We start from the raw sequence: 22227 nt of genomic DNA, 5'->3' as shown, positions 1-22227 counted from the left end.
TCCAGGACATCTTTTTCAACATTTTTTTTCCTGTGCTTCTGAAACAAGAAAGAGAAATAGGGAACCCAAAAAGGAGTAATAGCAGAAATGACGGAGGCATAACCACCGGTAAGGAAGTGTCTCACTTGGAGGTTAAAATACTGAATGGTCTCCCCTTTTAAAAAGATGTTTTCAGCAGTACTTCTGCCTCAAATGCCACTGTCTATTTTGGATGGTGTATTTTCTGTTCCCTCTTGGACAAACAGCAATTACATGTTGAAAAAATATTGTTTGTAATATTTATTTGACATCAATAAAGGCAAAGACACTTGTAGCACAATGATATTACAGATGTTAAAATACTGATAAAAGGTTCGTACTTTATTTGTTTAGAAGTTCTTGTTTCACAAAAGTGTAAAAACAAAGAGGTATCTCAACCATATCTTAGACATTGAGTATGCTTCAGTGGAAGTGCAGAGCTCTTTGTAGTGAATTTAAACCTCCTGACAATACGCTTGCTCTTGTCAATTGCTATCCATTGATCATACAGGAAGGCCAGAGGGACTGGATTTTGAAACGCTGTTTAAAACCTGCTGGGGCAGACTCTTGTGTAGGTTGCAGGAGGAGCAAGGAATGCATCTTTGAGTAATGGATGTCTAGGGGAAGGAGCCCATTTACCCCTGGCAGGAGCCAGCCTTCTGTTATCCATCTGCATCTGTGTGGTGGATTACGTGAGGATGGAAAACACGGGAACGCACAGCCCACTGGCGAGACAAGAGATTAAAAAGCATGGGCTATCGCATGAGTGCTGTGGCTGCTGAGGGGGTTCTGACCCCATCCCAGAGCACAGCCGTAATGCCTGACATTTAGGCAGGACTGACTTTCCCACTGTCAGCTCTAACACCAAGCCTAGGGAGAAGTGACAGGAGACAATCCCAGTCTCAGCAAACCCTCCTTTCTTTGAGAACTACTGGGGGACAGATTCCTGCTGAGAGGCACCATCTCTCTCTGCTCCTGGACAATCACCCTCTTGCCCTTCTCCCACAGCTGCTCCGTCCCTCATCTCTGCCTGCAACCCCAGTGCCTCCCCGCAGCCATGCTTGCTCCTCTCCTGTCCGTAGCTTCCCTGTGGTGCGTTCCCCTTTGGGACACACTCTGTGGGAACCATTTCAAAGAGTTTTCAGAGAGGATGGGGAAGGAAGAAAGACCAAATGGGTGCTGGGACATTACTGTAACAGAGGGGAAAGAAAAAAAAAAAAAAGAGTCTGGAAACCACCAAAAAAGAGGTAAGTATGAAGTTTTATAAACACAGAGCAACTTGTTCATTTTAATCTAGTAAATAGGGCAGCAAATTTGGCAGATGAAATGCTCTTAAAAACTTGTAAGTCAGCTCAGTGACCTGGCACTGTCAGATTAGTTTCCCTTTGTGATGCATTGCCGAACGTAATGTGTCACTGTAAATCTTGCCAGCTGCAACTGTTAAAGCCATAAAGTGAAGTAGGGTTATTAATACACACTAGTAAAAGCTGTCATGCTCTATTCTGTAATTGAGCATCAAATCTGCAGTTGGAAAACATTCCCTTTTGTTTGACATGTGGGGTAACTGCCTGTCTGCAGATACTGAGAGCATGGAGACAGGTAAGAACATCCCACTCACGTGGGGTTATTGTGAAATCCTTCTTCAGATTATCAGGAGCGAGCTCCTCTCTCTGTTAGTAGCTGCCTTTACAAGTCTTTGAGGTTTCCTGTGGGGAGATGCAGCAATCTTTCCTCCTGATGAATAAAAATAGACATGTAAAGTCCTGTATAGACCCACAGGGTCTAATGCTGGGAACAGTAGTGTTTCAGAAATCTGAGGTTAAATTTGCCACTAAAAGCACAGCAACAGCTGAAAGGTTGTCCAAGGAATGAGATGCTACTGTGTAGGGCTCTCCAGCTCCCACCAAGTTCCCGAGCTCAGCAAAAGCTGAGAGGTACTTCTCCAAGAGGCAAGAAATGCCACCAGGGTGTTTCACCAGCAGGACCCATGCAAAGCATGACCTTCAAGTGCCTGCTACATTGAGACCTGAGGAGGACACAGAAACTGAGTCATTGTCTCTCACAAATGTCTTAAGATGTGTTCCCACCTGTTGGCTCTTTCACACACAGCTTTGCTGTGTGCCATCTGTGGGCTACAGACTCTTCTTCTCATGAACTGTCTTGTGTATACTCAAAAATCTGCTTAAAAGCTTGAACAAACAGAGATACTTTTAAGCATGGTGACAAAGTACACTGGCCACATACTTCTGGTTGGGCAGAGACAGTTGTGCCTCAATTTGAGCCCCCGGCACTTTTGCTTCTGCAGTAGACCCAGTTTTGCTGATCCAGTTGTGAGGCTCTGGCGTGGGAAGCCCAGGGAAGCCCAGCATTTTCTTTCCCATTACGAATGAGCAGCGTTGAGATTTCTCCCACGTCAGCCCTCCCTCATGATGCATGCTGAGATGGAATGCAGTTGCTGGAGCGAGTGGGCAGTGGTCTGTCATCTGAGTTGTTTTTCCTTGCACCTGAGCTTGCCCCCGCTACTTAATTAGTCACACGGTTTCCCAGAACCCGGGGGAGAACGAACTGTTAAAAATTTCGGTGGCGTAGGAGAAGACAAAAGCTGAAGAGGGGGAGAAGAAGGGGGGGTTTGCAAATCAAACTGAAAAAAATATTTACTCTATTTTGGGAGTTGTGAGCAAACTCAGGATACATCACCATATGCTCAAGCTGCAGGTGGCAGACAGCAAAGGGGAGTTCACAGAAACAGTGAAGCTGTTTAGGGAGTGCAGCCTCAGTTGTGTGAAGCTCTTGCACACGAATTTTGTACTTTCCCTCACCACAGATTTTCACTTTGAAATTACAGCTTTTTCACATTCCTTCATCATCCATGGCTCTGGGAGCTGATGTACAGGAGTGTAGTGGTCACACCACACCTGTACCAACCCCACAGGCATCAGACAGCAGTCTTCTGCATGTGAGCCCAGTCCGTTGCTTCTGTCACTGTAAAAGCAAATGCTACTGGTCACCCCTACAATTTGAAGGCTAACAGACATGATTAACTATCTCTTAGTACTCATACAATACCGACATAAAACTCACAGCCCCTTCAATAACATGTACTTGCCTGCAGACTTTATTCAAATCCCTCAAGAGCTGGATAATCCAGTGTTTTGCCATAGTAGTTTGTTGCAACTGTTAGTTACTTTCACAAATAAAGGTCCACAAAGTTTGATCTGGTTTTAATTTTCACCTATCTTTATTTTCAGTATGCTTTTTTTTTTCCATGCTAGATTATAGGGTCTTTTTTATTGAAAAGTTGTCTGAATTCTTTCTTTCGTTCGTTCGTTCGTTCGTTCTTTATTTTTCCAACAAACCCTTTTCTTCTAGCTGGTGGTAACTGGAAAAGGAGGTTTTCTGCATAATGTAGTTATGTAGTTTAAAATAATCTAAATTACAGCTATCAAAGACTCTCCTAACCCATGCTCAGAGGTCAGGTTTATGCCACCGGGCAGTGAGGCAGCTCAGGGAACTGACCCAGCTGAAAACTGATCCAGCCAAAGAGGTCAAATTCAGCTGGGCTAGCCTGCTAACAGGGCCACCACGCAATCACGTGGGCACCAGCACAAGCATGGGAGGTGAGGCAGGTTGACAGCAAACTTTAAGCTGCCATGGACTTGCACTCTGAGAAGCCTTTGGGCTTACCTAAAGTACAGATACATCTTGGTCTGCTCCATGGGCCACCAGCACTGTGCAGGGAAACTCTACAGCCCTGGAAGTTGCTGTGTCCCAGCACAAGGCTGACAACCAGTGCATGATCCCCACTGGCATGGGTCATGGAGTCCTTGAAGAGCATGTGTGTGGGTAGCATCTCTGTCAGGATTTCTGCTGTGGCCTGTCCTGCAGCGTGACAGCTGCTCCTCCAAGCCCCAGATCCATCCACGTCTCTTGGTGGATGGGGATAACAATCTCCCTTCCCACCAGGTTTAATCTCAGCCTATCAGATCTGAGGTGACTGCCAGCCTCACCCCCTCCGTGGCCAGCTGGCATCCTACAATGATCTGAGGGGCCCCTGCAGACTGTTTTTGCAGCAGTTCAGCCTACAGCTGTGTCATACAGAGCTGTGCAAGAACAATCCCCCCAGTGACAGATAATCGGGGCTTTCAGGCTCTCTTATCTCATACAGGGGAGGTAGGGTAAGGTTTCACATCTCACTCTGGGAAGACAGCATTACCATACCTCTTTCTAATGAAACCCAACATTTTTCTTCTGTTTAGAAACTTGTCAAGCAGTCTATGGGCCTTTCTGACTATGCTGGGAAAAACTTGCAGCTACATGCTAGAGATCACTTTAGACAAAGTTTGAGGAAGTAAAGTATCGGGATCTTTTGAGATAAGGAAAGGTTAAGGCTGTAGATGTGTTGCATGGTAATGTTTTCCACAGGTGTCCTGCTAAGACAGTGCATCTTCCTCTGTGGGAGTAAAAGTGAGTGCTCTGTCTCCTTTCATCATATGGCAGGTCTGAACCCTATGCAGGGCAGAAAAAAGTAGCTGCACCAAGATTTCTGCATTGCTCCATAATCTTCCATGGCTTAACTTGCAATAAATCTTGGAATCAAGGAAGACATGTTGCCTCTGTCTACACTGCATCAGATTTCAGCACCAAATGCAAGTCATGGCCTGGTTAACAGTAAGAGATCAGAACAGATTTCTGGAGTTAGTTAGAACTCTCTTGCAGTTTAAAATCTACTTGTTGCATGAGAACCAGCATAAAGCAGATAAGCGTGACAGGTTTCAAGCTGGGACAGGCGTTTGATTTTTAGTGGCAAGAAGCTACTCAGAAGTTTTATGCAAGGCCCATGAGGAATTACTTGGTCTGGATTCAGTTTTAGGTTACAGTAAGAAGCATATTCAGTCCATAAGGTGTGTAATAAAAATGTTGACAGGAATGCAAAATCTGTGACAGTAAAAAGGTGCTTATAGTTTGAGTTCCGAATGAGAAGCCTCAGTCTAGAAAGAGTTAAAGCTAACTGCTGGTAGTTTTATTCTGTAAGTCAATTTTACTCCTGTTTATGTGGATGTGATTGTGTAACAGATTTTACAAGTGCACTGATTTTGTTTCCCAGCAGATTTTCTGTGTGGCTGATTTCCTGTAGAAGAACTCAGCTCAAATAAAGAACCCTGCTCATTGTGAGTGCCCTACAAAAGTAACACACAGGGAATGAAGGGCCCTCACAGCCCTATGGTTTGTTTTAATCTCCAAGCCAGCAATTCACAAACACAAACCTGCATACCAGTGTTGGTTCCAGAGGCTTCCTAGATAAATACTCCTCCAGGCCTCCTTTCCTCACTGAATGTAATGGTTATATCACAGGACTACTTTGAGGCAGGATAGCAGAAATCTTAAGAAGTGTAGGTGCTAAGCTTTCCTGTAGTGACTGATCTCACCTTTAATCCGTTTGTCCACTCAGACCCCATTGTTTCAGCAATGTATCAGGAGTTTTATTAATGATGCCTGTTTTCTGAGTATTTGTAAGACCACAATACTTGATGCTTTCATGGTTTTCTCTGTAACTGGAATTCCAGAGCTGGAATGTTCACAGCCTCATCGTAGCACTTCAAAGGCTGGCAGCACTGAACATGTGCCATTTACTACTTCTCGCCTTACAACGCCCTATAAATACAGGTTAAAAAAAAAAGGGGGGGGGGGGGGTTGGGGTAGAAGAAGGAGTGCCTTCTATGCTTCCCAATGCCGCTCTGTGCCAAAACCTCTTTGGGCAGAAAGGGAAAATGCTATCTGTGGAAAACCTCTACCAAACTCTGTGCACACCTTCTTTATCAGAAACCATCCTAGGCATACGGAGACCATTTACGCTACCACCACAGCAAAAAGAACCACAGCTAAATACCGAAGCGCTCCGCGGACTCCGACAGCTGCCAGCTGTCCCTCACACATCCGCACAGGCTCCATTCCGCCCCACTCCGCCATCTTGTGGGCGGCTGCCGGCGGCTGCCGCCATCTTGTGGGCGGTGCCGGGCCGCGGCCATGGCGGGCGCTACGGCGGAGCCCGGTGTCAGCGGCATGGTGGCGGTGTCGGCGGGGCTCTACGTGGGCGGCGCGGGGTCGTGCTCGTCTCCGGCGTCGCTGGCGGCCGCGGGGGTGGTGGCGGTGCTCACAGTGGACGCGGAGGAGTCGCCGGCGGTGCCGGGGGTGCGGACCCTGCACGTCCGTGCGCGGGATGAGCCCGGCGCCGACCTGCTGAGCCGCCTGGACGAGTGCGCCGCCTTCATCGGCGCGGCGCGGGCGAGCGGCGGGGCCGCCCTCGTCCGCTGGTGAGGGCCGGGGCCGGGGACTCGGCGGCGGGGCTGGCAGCCCCGGGCGGCGCCGAGGGCCGGCCTCGCCTCGTCCCGCGCCTTCCCTTGCAGCCAGGCCGGGGTGAGCCGCAGCGTGGCCGTGGTGACCGCCTACCTCATGAAGACGCAGGGGCTCGGCTGGGAGGAGGCGTACGCTGCTGTCAGGGCTGCCAAGCCCGATGTCGAGTGAGTGCCCGGCCGTAAGGGCGGAGCGAGGGGCGCTGCCCCCCGCCCGGCCTCAGCCCGCGCCCCTCTCTCTCACCGCAGGGTGAACCCGGGCTTCCAGGGGCAGCTGAAGCTCTACGAGGCCATGGGCTGCACGGTGGACAGCGGCAGCGCCCTGTACAAGCGGTACCGCCTGCAGATGCTCAGGGAGAGGTACCCCGGTGAGTGGGGGAGCCGGGGGGGCTGTGGGAGCGCCGCCCCTGCCAGTGGCACTCGAGCTGGAGGTGAAACTTGCCTCTGTGGTCTCCCAAAGGCCTGGGTGGCTGATGCTGGGTGATCACAGCATCATACGGTTTTTCTGCACTGTGCTTTTTTGCCCCATGGACCACACCAGGCATCCAGGTGGAACTTTCTGATGTGTGGTTACTTTAAGTTACCGTTGTTAGCAGTTTTAAGTCACGTGCCCCCATCTGTGGTTTCTGAACTGTGTTGCTGTGGTTCGTGACTGTCTTTAACTAGCTGTGCATCAGGAAGATCTCATGTGTCTTGTGTGCTGTAGGAGGGCAGCATGTGACTATGGTGGTGGGACATGGTTCAGAGATCATTAAAAAAAAAACCACACTAATTTCAGAGCCTGTTTGATGTCTCTCTGCATGGACAGCAAACCAGTGGATGTCCTTCCATAGGACATCTCAGGTGGGACGAGTATGATGTATCCATCTGTCCGTAAATGCACACGAGCACATCAGAATTACGCCACTTTACAGACTGAGCTCAGTGTTTGTTGACTGTGAGTACTGCGCTCAAAGTAGCTGGGCATAGTAGTTTGTCTGGCCTTGAGTTGGCCAGACAAACGTTCACATCATATTGTCTCTACACAGTTCTAGCTCATCAGTGGGAGAAAACAGGGTATTTGAGGTGTGTCTGAGAAACAAATCTGTGATGAACTGTTCTCTAACAATTCCTCCTATGCTTTTATTTCCTGTTTAAATGAGAACACAGAGCAAAAGGCAACTAATTTACCTTTGTTAAGGCCACATTATAGATTCCATTTTACTGTGCTAAGTAAATCCCAATCTTAGTGTGGTGGGATGAGGCTGTTTTAGTTTGAGCTTACCTAATGGAATGGTTGAGTGAACAAATTAATGTGAAGAAAGTAGCTTTTACATACGGTGACTAGGGCAGAGGCATGGTGCTCTCTTCTCCCACTGTAATGTGTATCATGGCTTTATTGATCTGATTTGCAACTTAATATTGTCTGCTCTGCAGAACTTCAAGACTTACCTCGAGAAGTCTTCGCTGTTGATCCAAGCAATATGTGTCAAACGCTGAACACAGAGGTTCTCTACAGATGCAGGAAATGCAGGTATTGAACCATTCATATTTGCCACAACATAGCATTTTGAAATGATCTCAAGAGGAAAATAGCCTGTGTAAATCAGTGGGTATGTCATTATTGTTAGAACAGGGATAAGATCTTGCATAAATTTCCATACAGCATGTGCCACAGAAATTAAACAAACAGAAGTAAATTGTGAAATACAAAACTTGAAGTTGTACAGCACTTGTGCAGCCTAGCTCATCACATTGTACGGGAAGGTATAATTCTGCTTGGCTTTGTGAAGTTGCTTGCTCTGAAACTGTAATTTCTAGTTTGTTTTTGAAAATCATGTTCTCCAGAAAAAAACTTGACTCCATTTTAACTACTTTTTATGGATTATAAAGTAAAATACAAAGTCCTGCAGCTTCTTAGATGTAGATTTTTTTCAAGCATATGAGCTTAGATTTTAAATTTCAGTAGGTGGGAACTGTTTTAAAAAAGATCTATGTAGGAAACAGCATATAGCTGAAAACTACACAAATTGTAAGTTTTGCTAAGAAGCAGACCTAAACAGAGTCAGTACCTGCTGACTCTTTAGACTAAATGAAAAGAATGTAGGATATGTAATCCTATTTATTTACATATTGTCAAAAGGTTTGTGTTCCCGTGCTCCATTGTCTCTAAGTTTCCCCAGTAAAAACAAGCATTTTACTTTTTCTTGCTTTTTCCCCCCTTCTGTCGTGGAGGACAGGCGCTCTCTATTCCGTAGTTCCAGCATTTTGTCCCATGTGGAAGGAGATGGACCAACAGCCTTTGTTCACAAGAGAATAACGGGGTCAATGCAACTTTGTGGCGGTGGCCCTGATAAGTGTACCTCTTACTTCATTGAGCCCGTGCAGTGGATGGAGCCAGCGTTACTAGGAGTCATGGAAGGACAGGTGAATGTGCTTTATTTTTGTGTTTTTTGCCAAGACAAAACAAACTTGCTATTCCCTCATGTGAAGGTCCCCACACACTGTCCTAGGTCTCCCAGCCTCTCCAGAATCAATTTTGCGGATTACAGACAGATTCTCAAATGTGAAATACCCTTTTATAAGGAAATGAGCTAGAGATCTTGTTGGCCTGAGAACACTAGCAAGGGTGTTGGACAAGGGTATTCTGGTGTTTGCTTTTAGTATGAGAACGGGTTTGTGAGACTTATAAAGCCTGCTGTGGTCTCAGGCTGACTGAGGCTTTCTGATGTCCAAGAGACTGGCATAACTCCTGGAACCAAACCAGGTCTGATTAGCTGCATTTCCATGCCATCCCTTCTGCCAGCACAGCTGTCTCCTACACCCTAGGGCATGGCAAGCACCAGCCTATTTAGCTTTCTTTTTTTGCCTGTTTTTCAGACTGTTTTTCTGTGAAATGATACACGGGAAGGAGCTGGCTTAGTGCAGGTTGCCATAACTTAATGTACCACAGAATTACATTTTACATAGAACTACATCTGAATGCGACTTATAACAGTTCATTTGTTTTTCTTGCAGCTTCTGTGTCCCAAATGCACGTCTAAACTGGGCTCCTTTAGTTGGCGGGGTGAGCAGTGTTCTTGTGGCCGCTGGGTGACTCCTGCCTTCCAGATTCACAAAAGTCGAGTGGATGAAGTGAGAACACTGCCAGTTGGTAACCTCCTCACTGCCAAAACCTGAACTCATCACACCTCTTGATGGACTTCTAAACAACCACAGAGAAATGCTGGGTAGCCTAGGATTGCCCGGAACTGAGGTTGTGACTCGCACCCCCCTTTGTAATACAATGAAATTACTTGAACCTCCTCAATTCTCACTTTCAGTATCTCTAATACATGATGTATATGCATGTGTGTATATATATATATGTATAAAGGCAAAGCATGTCCCTTAAAGAGGTGTTACAGAGTGATCAAAGATGTACAGAAATGTGCATGTGAGTGAGAATATACTATTTACAGAAGGTCTCAAATCCTTATATAGAAAGAACATTACCACGTTAGTTTAAGGGTGTGGACAGTAGTGCTACTAATCTAATACAGGAGTTCAGAACAATTTACCTAAAACAGGCATCTCAGATTTTAAGAGGGATATATTCCACAACATGATGTACAAGGCACGGAGATACTTCAAGGCTTAGTAATGGTGCCAATGTTAAGGTACTTCACAAGGTGTTGCATTAGCATGTGTCACAGCAAGATCACAGTTATACTTCTATTACAATAAAGCACATATACTGCAACATGACACTTTTCAGATGTCGTCTGAGGAGATTATATAAGCTACTGGAGTGGGGGAACTGAGGTAAAGTGTCCCTGCTAAGTTGTTTATTCCAAGTTGATTTAAAAAGACCCCAAAAGTAAGATTTTAAGGAAGGTGTACGCTTTGCTTATGGTATGATGTGAACACCACTGTGGCACAGCTTTGGTTTGACATCAGAAAATGGGACGGGTAGGAGCTACATTAAATCCATTTTATTCTCATTGACTTCAACAATTTTTTTAATCTTTTTTTTACACAATTTCCAGCAACATACATTATGAAATATACAAGATAAAGTAGGCGGCTGGGTTCTGCCCATCTTTTCATTCTTCCCACCTCTGTGGAGGGAAGACTTGCAGTACACAGTGAACATCAGAATCTCAACACTGAAAACTGAGACAAAAAAAAAAAAGACAAAAATATATATATGAAACTGTTTGAACTGGTCACATGTCAGGGCCAGGTACAGCACAATAAATATTAGAACTGCATTATCTTAGACATCTTCTGTAAAGTTTATAACATCCTCTATTTAAAGAGATAAGAACATCTGTTTTCTAGCATGAAATGCTACATAGTACAGTGCTGAAGGGTATGAACAACGAGGAATCCAGCAAGAGCTTGAGTGGTGACTACTCGTTCACACATGCTCATTGTTAAAATAAGCAGCATTCATTGAAAGTTTAGTGAACTGTAAACCTAACCATTCACTACCAGAATATCAGCTGTAGTAGTAGTTTCTTTTGGGAGAACCAAAAATAGTAAATCCATTTAAGTTTCGGCTGGGTTTTCCATGGCAAACAGCGAGCTGATACTGTAATGGAAGTGGCAGCATTTGGTCCTTAGCGCCAAGATCCCTTTGCACCATTACTATTCAAAGCTGGCAGTTGGTGGAAAAACACTTCAATGCAGAATGAACGTTTACACAACCATGCCACTACCAGTGTCATCCACAACAGTTACTGTTTCGTGACCGTAACAAGTCAGCAGATGCCAGCCCGGCACAGTGTTGCACAACAAAGAAGTGTTAGATGCTATTTGACACAAGTGAGAGTTCAAAGACTGGAGAAAATGACAGCATCTTTTTCTCTCTCTGCAGCAATGATAGGAGTGCTGACACCTGAAGTTCAACAGGAAGGCTGCTCTATGCTCACTCCTCATCTCAAACTAGTTTTGCCAATAAGCAAGCCCAAGACAAAGCAATTTCAGCTGCTTGACAGACTGTGCTTCCAGAGCATAGTGCAGAAGTCACCAGTTTCTCTTGCATCATAATCAAGAAGGCTGAAGTAAATACGCTTTGTACTGTCGACCTTCCTCCTCTTCACCCCCTATCCCCAGAAGCTTAACATCATATAATATTTTTATGCAAGAACTGAGGACCTGTGCCACTGCCAAACAGGCCAAGTTGGCAGAGGTGGAGCAGGAAGGTTAAGCACATGCTTTTCTTTTCCTAAAGACGACCTGGACACTGCACTGGAGGCAAGTGTTGGTAGAGAGCACCACCTAGGAAGGACTGTATTCCTGGTCCACACATGGAATCACCACAGCCTGTTATGGCCTGTAGTACGAAGCAGCAGTAACACGCTTCACAAACTAAAGCAGCTGAGTGTTGTGAAATTTTATGGGGTGAGTGAGATGCAAGAAGGCAAAAATTGTGGAAACCGAGCACCTATGGCTTTGACTTTAGCTGATGCTCAGTCCAACAGTCCCATCTGTATTAAGTAGGAAAATAAAATTCTGTTTCTCCAGTGTACAAAAGCATACTGGCTACTTGTACATGCTCATCTTCTAGTCAGTCCTTTCTTGGAGAGAGCCAGAACTACCACAATTCGATACCGACAGGCTCAGTTGAAGGTTGCAGAAAGGACAGGGTAGTGAAGAACTTTGGTCATCACAGTATGGTCAAAAATTCTGTTTAAGAATAGGGAGTTTCATGATAGTCACTTAGCAAAGTGCTAGACCTAAATGCCCTTACCACTGCCAGCTCAGACTGTACCACATGACTGCATTAAGATCTACACCTCCTCTGCCAGTGCAGCTCAGTTGGTTGGATCCCAGAGCGAGAGACGGCTTACCAAGAGAGCTGGGAGAGGGCAAGGTGAAATTTTTCCCGCCCTAGAAGCGTACAACAGCATTTCTTCACTCAGCCGGGCCCATTCGCACGTCACTCACCATTTCAGACACACAAAGCAATGCTGAACAAACTAAGAGGAATGTTTTGTAAAGACACTGAGTATGAACAGGGAAACATAGGGCTATTTATCAACTCAAGTACTGTTGCATCATTCTTGTAAGGTAGGGAAGCAGAGGAGTTGAGATGAGGAATTCAGAGGACAAAATGGAGTGGTCGCAGAGGCCGAGTCTAGTCTTCCAGACTGCGAAACGCATTCTGCATATCCTCAAACAGTTGAGCATAGTCTGCCTTGATTTTTGCTTCACCATCTTTGACAGGGTCCTGGAAAACAACACAGTGGATGAACAGATCAGTCTTGAAAAGCCTCCGGTATTCAAGACAACCCTGCTTTGCCAGTGCTATAGTTTCTTGACCTTAGCATTAACACCTGCTAACTACAGAGCAGGCATTTATAGCTCCGTGTCTGCTTTCTGTCAGTCCTTTGTCTCAGCAACAGCCACAAGATTTAAATCTCATCCACTTTCCACATTCAGCGAGCAGGCAGAGTGGATACTGAACAGAGAATTACTTGCATGAGCAGTGCTTACTTTACCTACTGAAAAGCAACTGATTTGGAGAGGATCCAATAACACTTAGCGTCTTTTTTAATACTGTGTGATCCAAGAGCTGCAGTAATTCATACCAGCTCCTGTCCCGAGAGCAAATGGAGTAAGGTTCTTGTTACTCAGAGAAATGCTCTGCTGTATTTTTTGGGGTGCATTCCTTGTAAATGCAAGAGTTACTTTGCCATCACTCAGATGTTGATCAGTTAATTAAAATGGCCCTGTGAAATCGTAACAAGCTCAAGGACATCTTTGAACAGCTGCATGTTCCTCAGAATACCTTTCATGAAGGACAAGGGCAAATACTGTAACAATCAGCCTTGTTCTGAGGCTGCAAGGCCTTCCCTGTAAGAAGCAACAGCGGTCAAGCTATGAAATCTGTTAAATGTCTTCACCATTCTCTTCTCAGCATTATGTTCCTCTAGGTCAACTCAGCTATTGGTAAACACAGAGCACTTACAGCTACGGATTGCATTACCTATCACTCCAAAGTACACAGACAGCAGGACATTTAAATTCACATGCCTTTTAGGCTGTTGCTCAGGAAACACATTTTTTCTTTCATAACTATTACTGTATTAGAGGGCCACCTCCACATAACATTTTAATTCTACAGATTGCATTTTTCAGTCATGCCTATCCACTGCTATGCTGTATGCCAGATGTCTTCTAGTGGCCAGGGTTTGTAAATGAAAGTATTACTTCCCCTATTGCCACATAACCAGCTCTCAAGTAAGCTCACATGCCCAAGTGTATCTTGTTACGTTCTTGATGTTTTCAGAATATATACCAGGGATCTGCTTGTTGCAGAAACAAGCCAGTACCCTGCAGGAATAGAACACTGGCAACACAAGAATGCTCAACTTTAAACATAATTTTATTTCATGGCATTAATTCTTGAAAGATTTGTGATACTGGCTCATAAGAGTTTTAAAATAAGCATCACATTTTTTACAGAATATTGCTTAGCTACTTCAACATCAGACAGCGCCACAGGTTACTGTCCTAGCAGTAAATGCTACTACCAGCATGCTATGCATGAGTTTTAAGAGAGGAGTAGGAACGCTGCACTATAAATGATGGATACCGAAGTTACTCAGAGGGTAACCCAGTGAGTAGAGCTGTATCTAAAACAACCAATGACCACGTTTGAGTAAACAGCTTTTAGAGGCCCTGGTAACTCCCGATAAGGAGTGCAAGCCAGTTCCTAACAAACATACCTTGAATTTCATGGAGGTAAGTCTGTAGAGGATTTCACTCATGTTCTCTCGGATGATGGACCACGTGATCTTATTGTCACTCTGGGCTGTGGTTTCTACAGCACGGCGTGCCATGTCATAAAACGCAATCATATTGGAAAGCATTCCCACTGTTTTATAGAAAGGGCAGAATCTGATGGAACAGAAGAAGATTCATCAGGCATCTTGGAACAACTAACAGGACTAGCCTTTGCTCCTGCCTTCACAACAACTCTGAATTCTCACCTGAAATAACAGCCTGCACTACTCCACAGCTTTCTGATACATGCTGTCAAAGGAGACAGTGAACCTATGATTCACGTATTGGAAAATGTGGGACCCATTAGAGGCAAAGGCAATTATCCTGGAGTGAGGTTTCCAGACACCCAAACACTGAACAAAACAGGAGAACAGTAACCATCACTGTACAAGTCTCACATTCAATCCTTCTTCCTGTTTTGTCCATTATGGGATTAGGCTTTCTGCAAGCAGCCTGGGAGAACCTGACAGTTCTGCAAGTTTCTTTGCTCACAGGAACAGGAGTATTTTTATGATAAGAACAATCCAGAGGCTCCACACACAGAAAATTCCTTTTTTTAATGGACAGGTGACTGCCACAGAAGGTACCTCATCATTATTTATACAGTACATCATGGTAATTCCTGTGTCTCCCTGTCACACACAAGCACACCTTGCCTTAGCAACATAACCAAAAGGCACACACCATTACAGAACGTGTCTAAGTTTTTAGTGATTAACAAGAGAGCTATGTAGCCATTCAGATCTCACCTGTCATAAGGCGTATAACCATTCTGTTGCAAGAAGTCATCTTTTATCAGCTTGGCAACCTCCAAGGTAATTTTGTCTGTTTCTGCCAAAGAAGCCTAGAAAGTAAGGTCCACTGTTAGATAGTACTCAACTCCATTCAAATCACAGAATAGTTTGGGTTGGAAGGGACCTTAAAGACCATCTAGTTCTAACCCCCTGCCACGGGCACAGACTTCCACTAGACCAGGCCAAATCCCCATCCAACCTGATCTTGGACACTTCCAGGGATGGGGCACCCACAGCTTCTCCGGGCAACCTGTTCTAGTGCCTCACCACCCTCATAGGAAAGAATTTCTTCCTAACATCTAATCTAAACCTGCCTTCTTAGTTTAAAGAGTTTAGAGCATAGTATGTCCTGGCCAAGAACCATTATCTTTCAAGTACCTTCTTTCCTTTGGATGTTTCTCACTTCCTGCTACAGAACAGCCAATTTACTTAATAGCCCGATGGGCCAAAAAGTCAGTAATTCTACTCTAAGCCTACCTGATCATAAACAATGAAAAGGAAGTTTCCTTTAAGGTAGGAAAGAGCCACCAGACAAAGAAAACACACATGGTGCTGCTATGAGATACATTGAAACATTACTTTCCTACATAAAGAAGTAAAATTATTTGCCCTTCCCTAAAATTCTGATATCCATTGAAGAAAAGCTAGATCTGAGCATTTTAGATCAGTAAGTAATATTAAGGATTTGATATGAGCCTCCACAGCTAACCATGGGCTTTCCCTTTGTGGCATTCAAGAAAAATAAAGAAGTTGATGACAACAGTATGTCATACTGTGCAGGACAGACACAACCCTGCTGCACAGTTATTACTGTTAGGGCACTCTTCTCTACTAGTCCCAGTACTTCTGTGGTGGGAACAATACTCACAGTTACAACCACTGGACTCGGTATCACTTCCATGCCAAGGAACTGATTCTATCCTGTTCTGTAAAGTAGTCTTTTAGAACATATTTTTGTAAATATGAAACTGCAGAAGGCCCTAAGATGGTACTTCCTTTCCTTCAAAGGCATATCTAAAGAAGAGAGCTCTGCTAGGCAAGATCTAGTGAAAAGCCTCATCTTAGCTGGGCTAGAACAGTAGTGCACAGGACTAGCACCAGGACCAAACTTTCCTCAAACAATGGTAGTTACAACATGTTACCAAGCATTACCGGTACCTTGTAAATCAGCATAGCTCACCTAAACATCATGGAATTAAATTACTCTCAAGTATGTGCTGGGTACCTTTCAATTATCATATTTACAGTGCTAAGCTAAAACCATTTTCAGTGAAGTCCCTTTTGAGAGCTCTCAGGGGAAATTTTGCTGTCCAAGTTCAGTACTCCATCCAAAATAGTGAAGTGAACGAAGGAAATTAAAGAATGCCTGTAAAATGGAGCCATATGTAATGTCACAGGTTTCCATACAGAAACTAGATAATCGCCAGTTTTAGAAAACGCAGACCACTTCTGTTTCTGCATACCAACTTGTAAATACCAGCACCTCTTGTCTGCTGCTGGCAATATGGTTTCTGAGAAATTGTAACTTCTTCAGGCTACTAAAAATAAAGATCAGTCTGCATCATCTCTCTTACAAGGTCTACTTCCAACAGAGTACTATTGCAGTTTGCAACAAAGGGGACTTTAGCAGGACTTGAACACTGGAGCGAAGTTTCTTAACTCCACCCATTAGATGCCCTGCAATTTAATTTACATGAGAAAAGTAGCCTCGAGCCAAGGTTTATCAAATCTAAAAAAGTGTTTGTCATTAGAAGTCAAATAACATACAAGAAAGTTTCACTAAAGCACAGTTAAATGGAGGAGGAGCCTGGCATCTCCCAGTGAACATTTGCCTTTTTTCCACAATGCAGTATCCATCAAGTTTGGTCTAGGATATGGTCAAAAGCCCATGCTTGCAGTAATGAAATGGAGGACAGCTCACAGACCCTCTATTTCCTCACAGCTGATTACTCACCTTCCCCACAAGCTGCACAATCTCTGCAAGGTCCTCCTCTTCTTGTAGGATCTCTTTCGCCTTTGTCCTGAGAGGGACAAACTCTGTAAAATGCTTGTCATAGTACTCATCCAGAGCACGTGTGTATTTGCTGTAACTGATCAGCCAGTTGACAGAGGGGAAATGTTTGCGTTGTGCCAGCTTCTTATCCAGGCCCCAGAAAACCTGCCAGAACCAGACAAATCAACTAGTCTTCCGAATCGAAAGCAAAACAAAATAATTGAAAGCAAAATGAAAACACGCACATACACACACAAAAACACAACACAACAAGCAAGTCTGAGCAAACAACACAGCAAAGGCTATCACAAAGAAGCCTGAGAAAGAAAAAGAAAACCCGATTTATGCTAATTTAACTATAGTAGTGTCTTTCAAATATGTATCTCAAAAAATGATGAACTCCTTTAAGCTGAATTTAGCTTGAGACTCCTCATAAGGGAGGAATAAGCAGTAACGAAGACAATGTCAATAGTGGAGTCTAGTTAAGCAGAGCCCTATTTAACTCAGCTCCTTTTCCCAAAACAGGGATGGGCAATCAGTTGCAAGATATTCTTCTCCCAGTCACCTGCTCTGAGGATTTTTTCCTGGTTTTGATGTACCTATTAGAAGTGCTTCACTTTCCATCCTAGCCAAGAGTGGCCACACTTCAAGTGCAGCTCAAAGGGATGCAATCAGGAGGCACATGGATATTCCTGAGCAGTCACTGTTGGCAGGAATTGGCACCTCTTCTTCCTCTTCCAAAGGCTTCTCAAACACATCAGTTCAGAGACCATCTCATAAGGTCACCCTTTAACACTGTTAGAACATTTTCCAAAGCACCCCACAAAGTTGCCTGTATCAAATCAAAGCTCTCACACCGCCACTGGCACAAACGTACTGAAGCACAACGATTTTGAGTCTGACAGTATGGGCAAAAGAGCTGCAGCTTGAGGGACATACCTGCACAATGCCCAAAGTAGCTGATGTGACAGGATCTGAGAAGTCACCACCTGGGGGAGAGACACTGAGCAGGAAGAGAAGGAAAAGTAATCAGAATCACTGTCACGGTTTAAGCTGAAGTACCAAACATGTGACTATACAGGTCAGTGATCACAGAAACAAGAAAGGCTAACACCATTTCACATAAATAATAGGTCACAAGCTTCTGCTGCGGTGATAGTAGCAGCATGCCTACAGAGAGGTGATATCAAGTGTACCATGAATTATAGTTATTTCAGTAACTGATTGGCAATATCAAGGTATGATTTTAGTTACTTTAGCTTCAGGTAGTAACTCCAGCTTGGATTACCAAACCTACCTCAACAGGAACAGATTCAATAGGTGTGCTGATAGGGCAGCTTGAAACACAGTGAAAAGATTATTTTACAGAAAATATCCCACTTTGAAATTATTTCAGGTAAATATCACATATTTATCTATACTATTACCAATTCAATTTCATTTGGGCTTGACATGCCTTCCCAAACAGGTAAAAACCTTCCAAACTCAAAAGCAGATGCATTTGTGCACTTATGTTGTATACAGCAGAACTAAGCACAGCAAATAAGGACTCTAGGAGTAGTTGCAGATGCTAGAGGCTCTCCTGAAGACCCCATGAGGAAAAGCCATTTTACCCACAGTACATTATACAAATAAATACAGTCTACAAAAGGTGTCCGCCTCATGTATAAGTTTCTAGTTCATACCACTGCAAGCCACCTATGTCATTGTATCAAAAAGGAAAGTGGTGATGGCCCATTTTCTCTTCTCTCACCCTGAAAATTTCAAGTGCCTCTGGAATTGCTTTCTTGTGTTTTGGTCATTCTTTCAGTACAATGCAGTAATTGGTGAGAAGGGATTCAGTACTGTCACCACAGCCTATAGTACACAGGAATGCTTTTCAAAGTTCTCATCTAACACTTCAGCTGAAAATTTCCATGTTCTACATGATGTCTGGGCACCACATACTTTTCACAGCCCATCACAGCTTGAGATATGCTGTTCCGTGTATTTCTACTCTTTAGCAAGAGAATCATAATGAATTACGTCCCCGCACCGCTGCTCTAAATACCCCTTCTTTTCTTTTCTGAGTGTGGTTTGACATACTTTGCAGTGACAGTGCTAATGACACTCTTCCTGGAGCCACTTACTCTGACTGCTGTGACTGTGATTCCACACCTCACAGAACTAGTGTCCACATTCATTCTTTCTGCCCCTATGCACAATTTAGCGTTACTTAAGGCTGAACAGAGACTAAGCATCTATTTACATATCTGTAGTTCTGCAGCTGCACAGAGCAACAAGGCCTTCTTCTTTGAAAGTACTTTGACTTGCGAAGATATACGGGAAGAACTGCAGCCAGTGCAAAGCAAAGAAATGCAACACTCACGCTCCAACAATGCTGACGCTGCCTTCCCTTTCAGGATTTCCCAGACACTTCACTCTGCCAGCTCGCTCATAGAAAGAGGCTAGACGTGCACCAAGGTAGGCTGGATAACCACTGTCTGCAAGTATCAACACACAGGAATCAAGTCAAAGGCTCTGAGTTTAAAGGATGTATTTACAAGACTGGATCGAGAAAAGGACTACTCACCAGCTGGCATTTCAGCCAGTCGTCCCGAAATTTCTCTGAGGGCCTCAGCCCATCGGGAGGTAGAGTCTGCCATCATACTGACATGGTAGCCCATGTCTCGGAAATACTCAGACAGGGTGATTCCTAGAACAAAGACAACAGCACGCTGCAGAATATAGTTCAGAAAGGAATTCTACCCTCATGTGTTGTCACTAAGGGGCAAACAAGATAAATAATTTAAGTTTACACTCTGATGTCAACAGAGACTGAAAGTTACTCTTTCTTCCCACAAGATCATGTCCATGCTGCCTTTTTTTAAATTTCATTTCACTCTCCCCATTTTTGCTTACAAACCTCTCCGGCCCATCTTACATTTCTGTGCATTTCTTGGAAGAGACAGGGCAATATCATTGACAGTGTTCTTTGCCTCACTGAAACCATGAACATAGCCTCTTCTTACTGTAAAACGTCTCCTTCCTTTCTAAGCTACCAGAATACAAATGTCAGAAAAGATGTTTTATCTCACAACTTTTAATTAAAAAATATTAAAAAAAACAAACCTCTAAGAGGCTGCAAAGGAAAGCAGACGACTCAGAGAGCCCTATTCCTGCCGATTGAGTAGCTGTACTTGTCAGTAAAAAGCTATTCATGAAGAATGTAAGCTTACACAGTACATGGGGCAAAACTAGATGAGACCTGGTTTGGTAAGTTCAGCTTATAAGCAAGAATTAATGTGTGGAGATCATAGTTACATACAAGCAAGTCAAATTCAACTGTGATACTAGGACTTTACACAGACAAGGCCTGAAACAGTTGATTTCTGTAATTAAGCATGTTTCATGGTACCAACCATCTCAGGAACAGAAAATACTAGAGCACAATAGCTTGCTCTACACACAGAACCTTTTTCAGCCTTCTGCAAATCTCACCAGTGTAGATAGAGGCCTCTCTGGCAGCCACAGGCATGTTGGAGGTATTTGCTACCAGAGCTGTTCTCTTCATGATGCTTTCTACCTTGCCATCAACTTCCATTGTTAACTAAAACGCAAGGGGAAAAATAAGACAAAACAATAACTTTAGCTAATTATTTAATCTGTAGTACTCACCTTATATGAGGACACTGTCCTCACAGCCAAACAAAAGCAGTGACTAGATATAAGATTTCAGGATGCTATGCAGTTTTGCCATCCAGATTACACACAACTTAGCCCTAAATTACACACCTCAGCCTCATTTCACCTTCTGCAAGCGCCAATCCCTATTAAACCCACTTCTTACCACAAACAAATGAGTAATGACAAATCCACTACGTCAGGAAGTACATTATCTTCTTTCAGCCTCACTTTACTAGGCCAGAAGAGGCAAATATCTTATCCTCCCCTCCTAAGTCTATGAGGAAACAGAGTGTTTTTTCTCCCACCTATACCAATCTGAGATCATTTTTGACAACTGGACATAAACCCACATACATATCTCAGATGAAGTCTCACAAGCATGTGAACAATAGAATGCACATCCTGACATTCATGCAGAATTCTTTAAAATATCCTGGGATCTACCTTTTTCATGGCCACTCCAGCTTGGCATCATCATCTTGCAAACAACACAAGCAAGACTTCTACCCCTTATTTCTAACAGTGGAGTTTCAACCTAACAGTTCAGACTATCTGCTCTTTCCCTTATTTTACAGAAGGCTGTGCCACAACTAATCCACTAACATATAACAACAGGCAGGACAGAACCTGTCGCATCTTTTTTTTTTTTTTTTTTTAAACTAGGCATCTTCTACTGCATCCTTTAAATACAAATGCTGCATTTGCTATATGTGCTAAAGCTAGAAAAGTTAGAGAAAACACCAATAAAAGGTAATATCTTTATAAATTACACCCAGGCAATTCATGTTGGCTTTATTTTAAACAAGTTAAAAAGTACATTCAAATACTAGCCCAGATGTTTCTTGAGGGGCCACTGAAGTCATTCCTGAATGAGCCAAAAGTAATTTATGCTACTACAGTCAGAACTTACAGCCAGGAAGATCTTTTCAAGTCACTATACCAATAAGAAATTTTACTCAGTTACAATACAGCATAATGGCAAGTCTTTCCAAAATGGTTTACTCTTCATGAATTCTCCATACTAACCTCAGGGAAATCTCTCAGTACTTCAGACATTTCATTTCCTCGTTCTCCACAGCCTACATAAATGATGACATCACTGTTGGAGTACTTTGAGAGAGACTGTGAAATCACAGTCTTTCCACAGCCGAATGCCCCGGGAATCGCTGTTGTACCCCCTTGTACACACCTGAGTAAAGAAAAGGGACTCTGATTTGCAAGGAACTCAAAAACAGCTCTCTCCCATCTCAGAATATACTTTCTAATAAAGCTGTCTAATTAAAAGCAGAATGACAGGAGTAACATTCTCTGTTCTAGGTGAGAAGCACAGAGGTATTTCACTAAACCAGAAGACTGAGGGAATAAACTACACTTTTCCTTCTACTGCCCTTGAATTATGTGAGTTATGCTGGTAAAACAGTTATGCTTTCAGGCTTGAAACATGGTTGTTTTCACAGCTGGAAGCACTGATGGAATTCAAACATCAAGAAAAGAATATCAACTGCACTTAAGTGCGCATTATAAGAATAAGCAGCACAATATTTTAGGACCAAAAGTTACCAAATTCAGTGCCTTGGAAGTTAGCCGTTTAAAAAGGCATTTTGAGTTACAATTCTGTGTGACAGTTTTCGTAAGTAGAAATGCACAACTT

General features: G+C 43.7%; 2 protein-coding genes across 6 annotated transcripts in view; one reads left to right on the top strand and one right to left on the bottom strand.

Annotated features, from left to right (window-relative positions):
* The first annotated feature begins 6000 nt into the window (after nt 1-6000).
* DUSP12 (dual specificity phosphatase 12) lies at nt 6001-10088 on the top strand. 2 transcript variants are annotated; one of them, XM_040572409.1, is made up of 6 exons: nt 6001-6329; nt 6423-6536; nt 6618-6736; nt 7785-7881; nt 8588-8774; nt 9366-10088. In XM_040572409.1, exons 1-6 carry the CDS (start codon nt 6043-6045, stop codon nt 9525-9527), a joined length of 966 nt encoding a protein of 321 aa, XP_040428343.1. In that variant the 5' UTR covers nt 6001-6042; the 3' UTR covers nt 9528-10088. The 2 variants fall into 2 exon arrangements, with proteins under 2 accessions (XP_040428343.1, XP_040428351.1); XM_040572417.1 differs by lacking the exon at nt 6423-6536.
* Nucleotides 10089-10330: 242 nt separating this feature from the next.
* ATP6V1A (ATPase H+ transporting V1 subunit A) overlaps nt 10331-22227 on the bottom strand; it is a 30549-nt gene continuing 18652 nt past the window's right edge. For all 4 annotated transcript variants that reach the window (XM_040572388.1, XM_040572369.1, XM_040572396.1 and 1 more), the window contains exons 7-15: nt 21603-21765; nt 20391-20499; nt 19483-19605; nt 19279-19393; nt 17850-17913; nt 16872-17075; nt 14873-14967; nt 14066-14237; nt 10331-12564 (exon numbers count right to left, since the gene is read on the bottom strand). In XM_040572388.1, the coding sequence (XP_040428322.1) occupies nt 12472-12564; nt 14066-14237; nt 14873-14967; nt 16872-17075; nt 17850-17913; nt 19279-19393; nt 19483-19605; nt 20391-20499; nt 21603-21765 (1138 nt within the window). In that variant the 3' untranslated portion in view covers nt 10331-12471. The remainder of the gene's footprint in view (nt 12565-14065; nt 14238-14872; nt 14968-16871; nt 17076-17849; nt 17914-19278; nt 19394-19482; nt 19606-20390; nt 20500-21602; nt 21766-22227) is intronic.

The sequence above is a fragment of the Cygnus olor genome, chromosome 1 (assembly GCF_009769625.2).
Source record: "Cygnus olor isolate bCygOlo1 chromosome 1, bCygOlo1.pri.v2, whole genome shotgun sequence".
In the NCBI taxonomy this organism is placed as follows: domain Eukaryota; kingdom Metazoa; phylum Chordata; class Aves; order Anseriformes; family Anatidae; genus Cygnus; species Cygnus olor.
The sequence above is the reverse complement of the archived record's forward strand: the minus strand, read 5'-3'. Positions and strand labels throughout refer to the sequence as shown.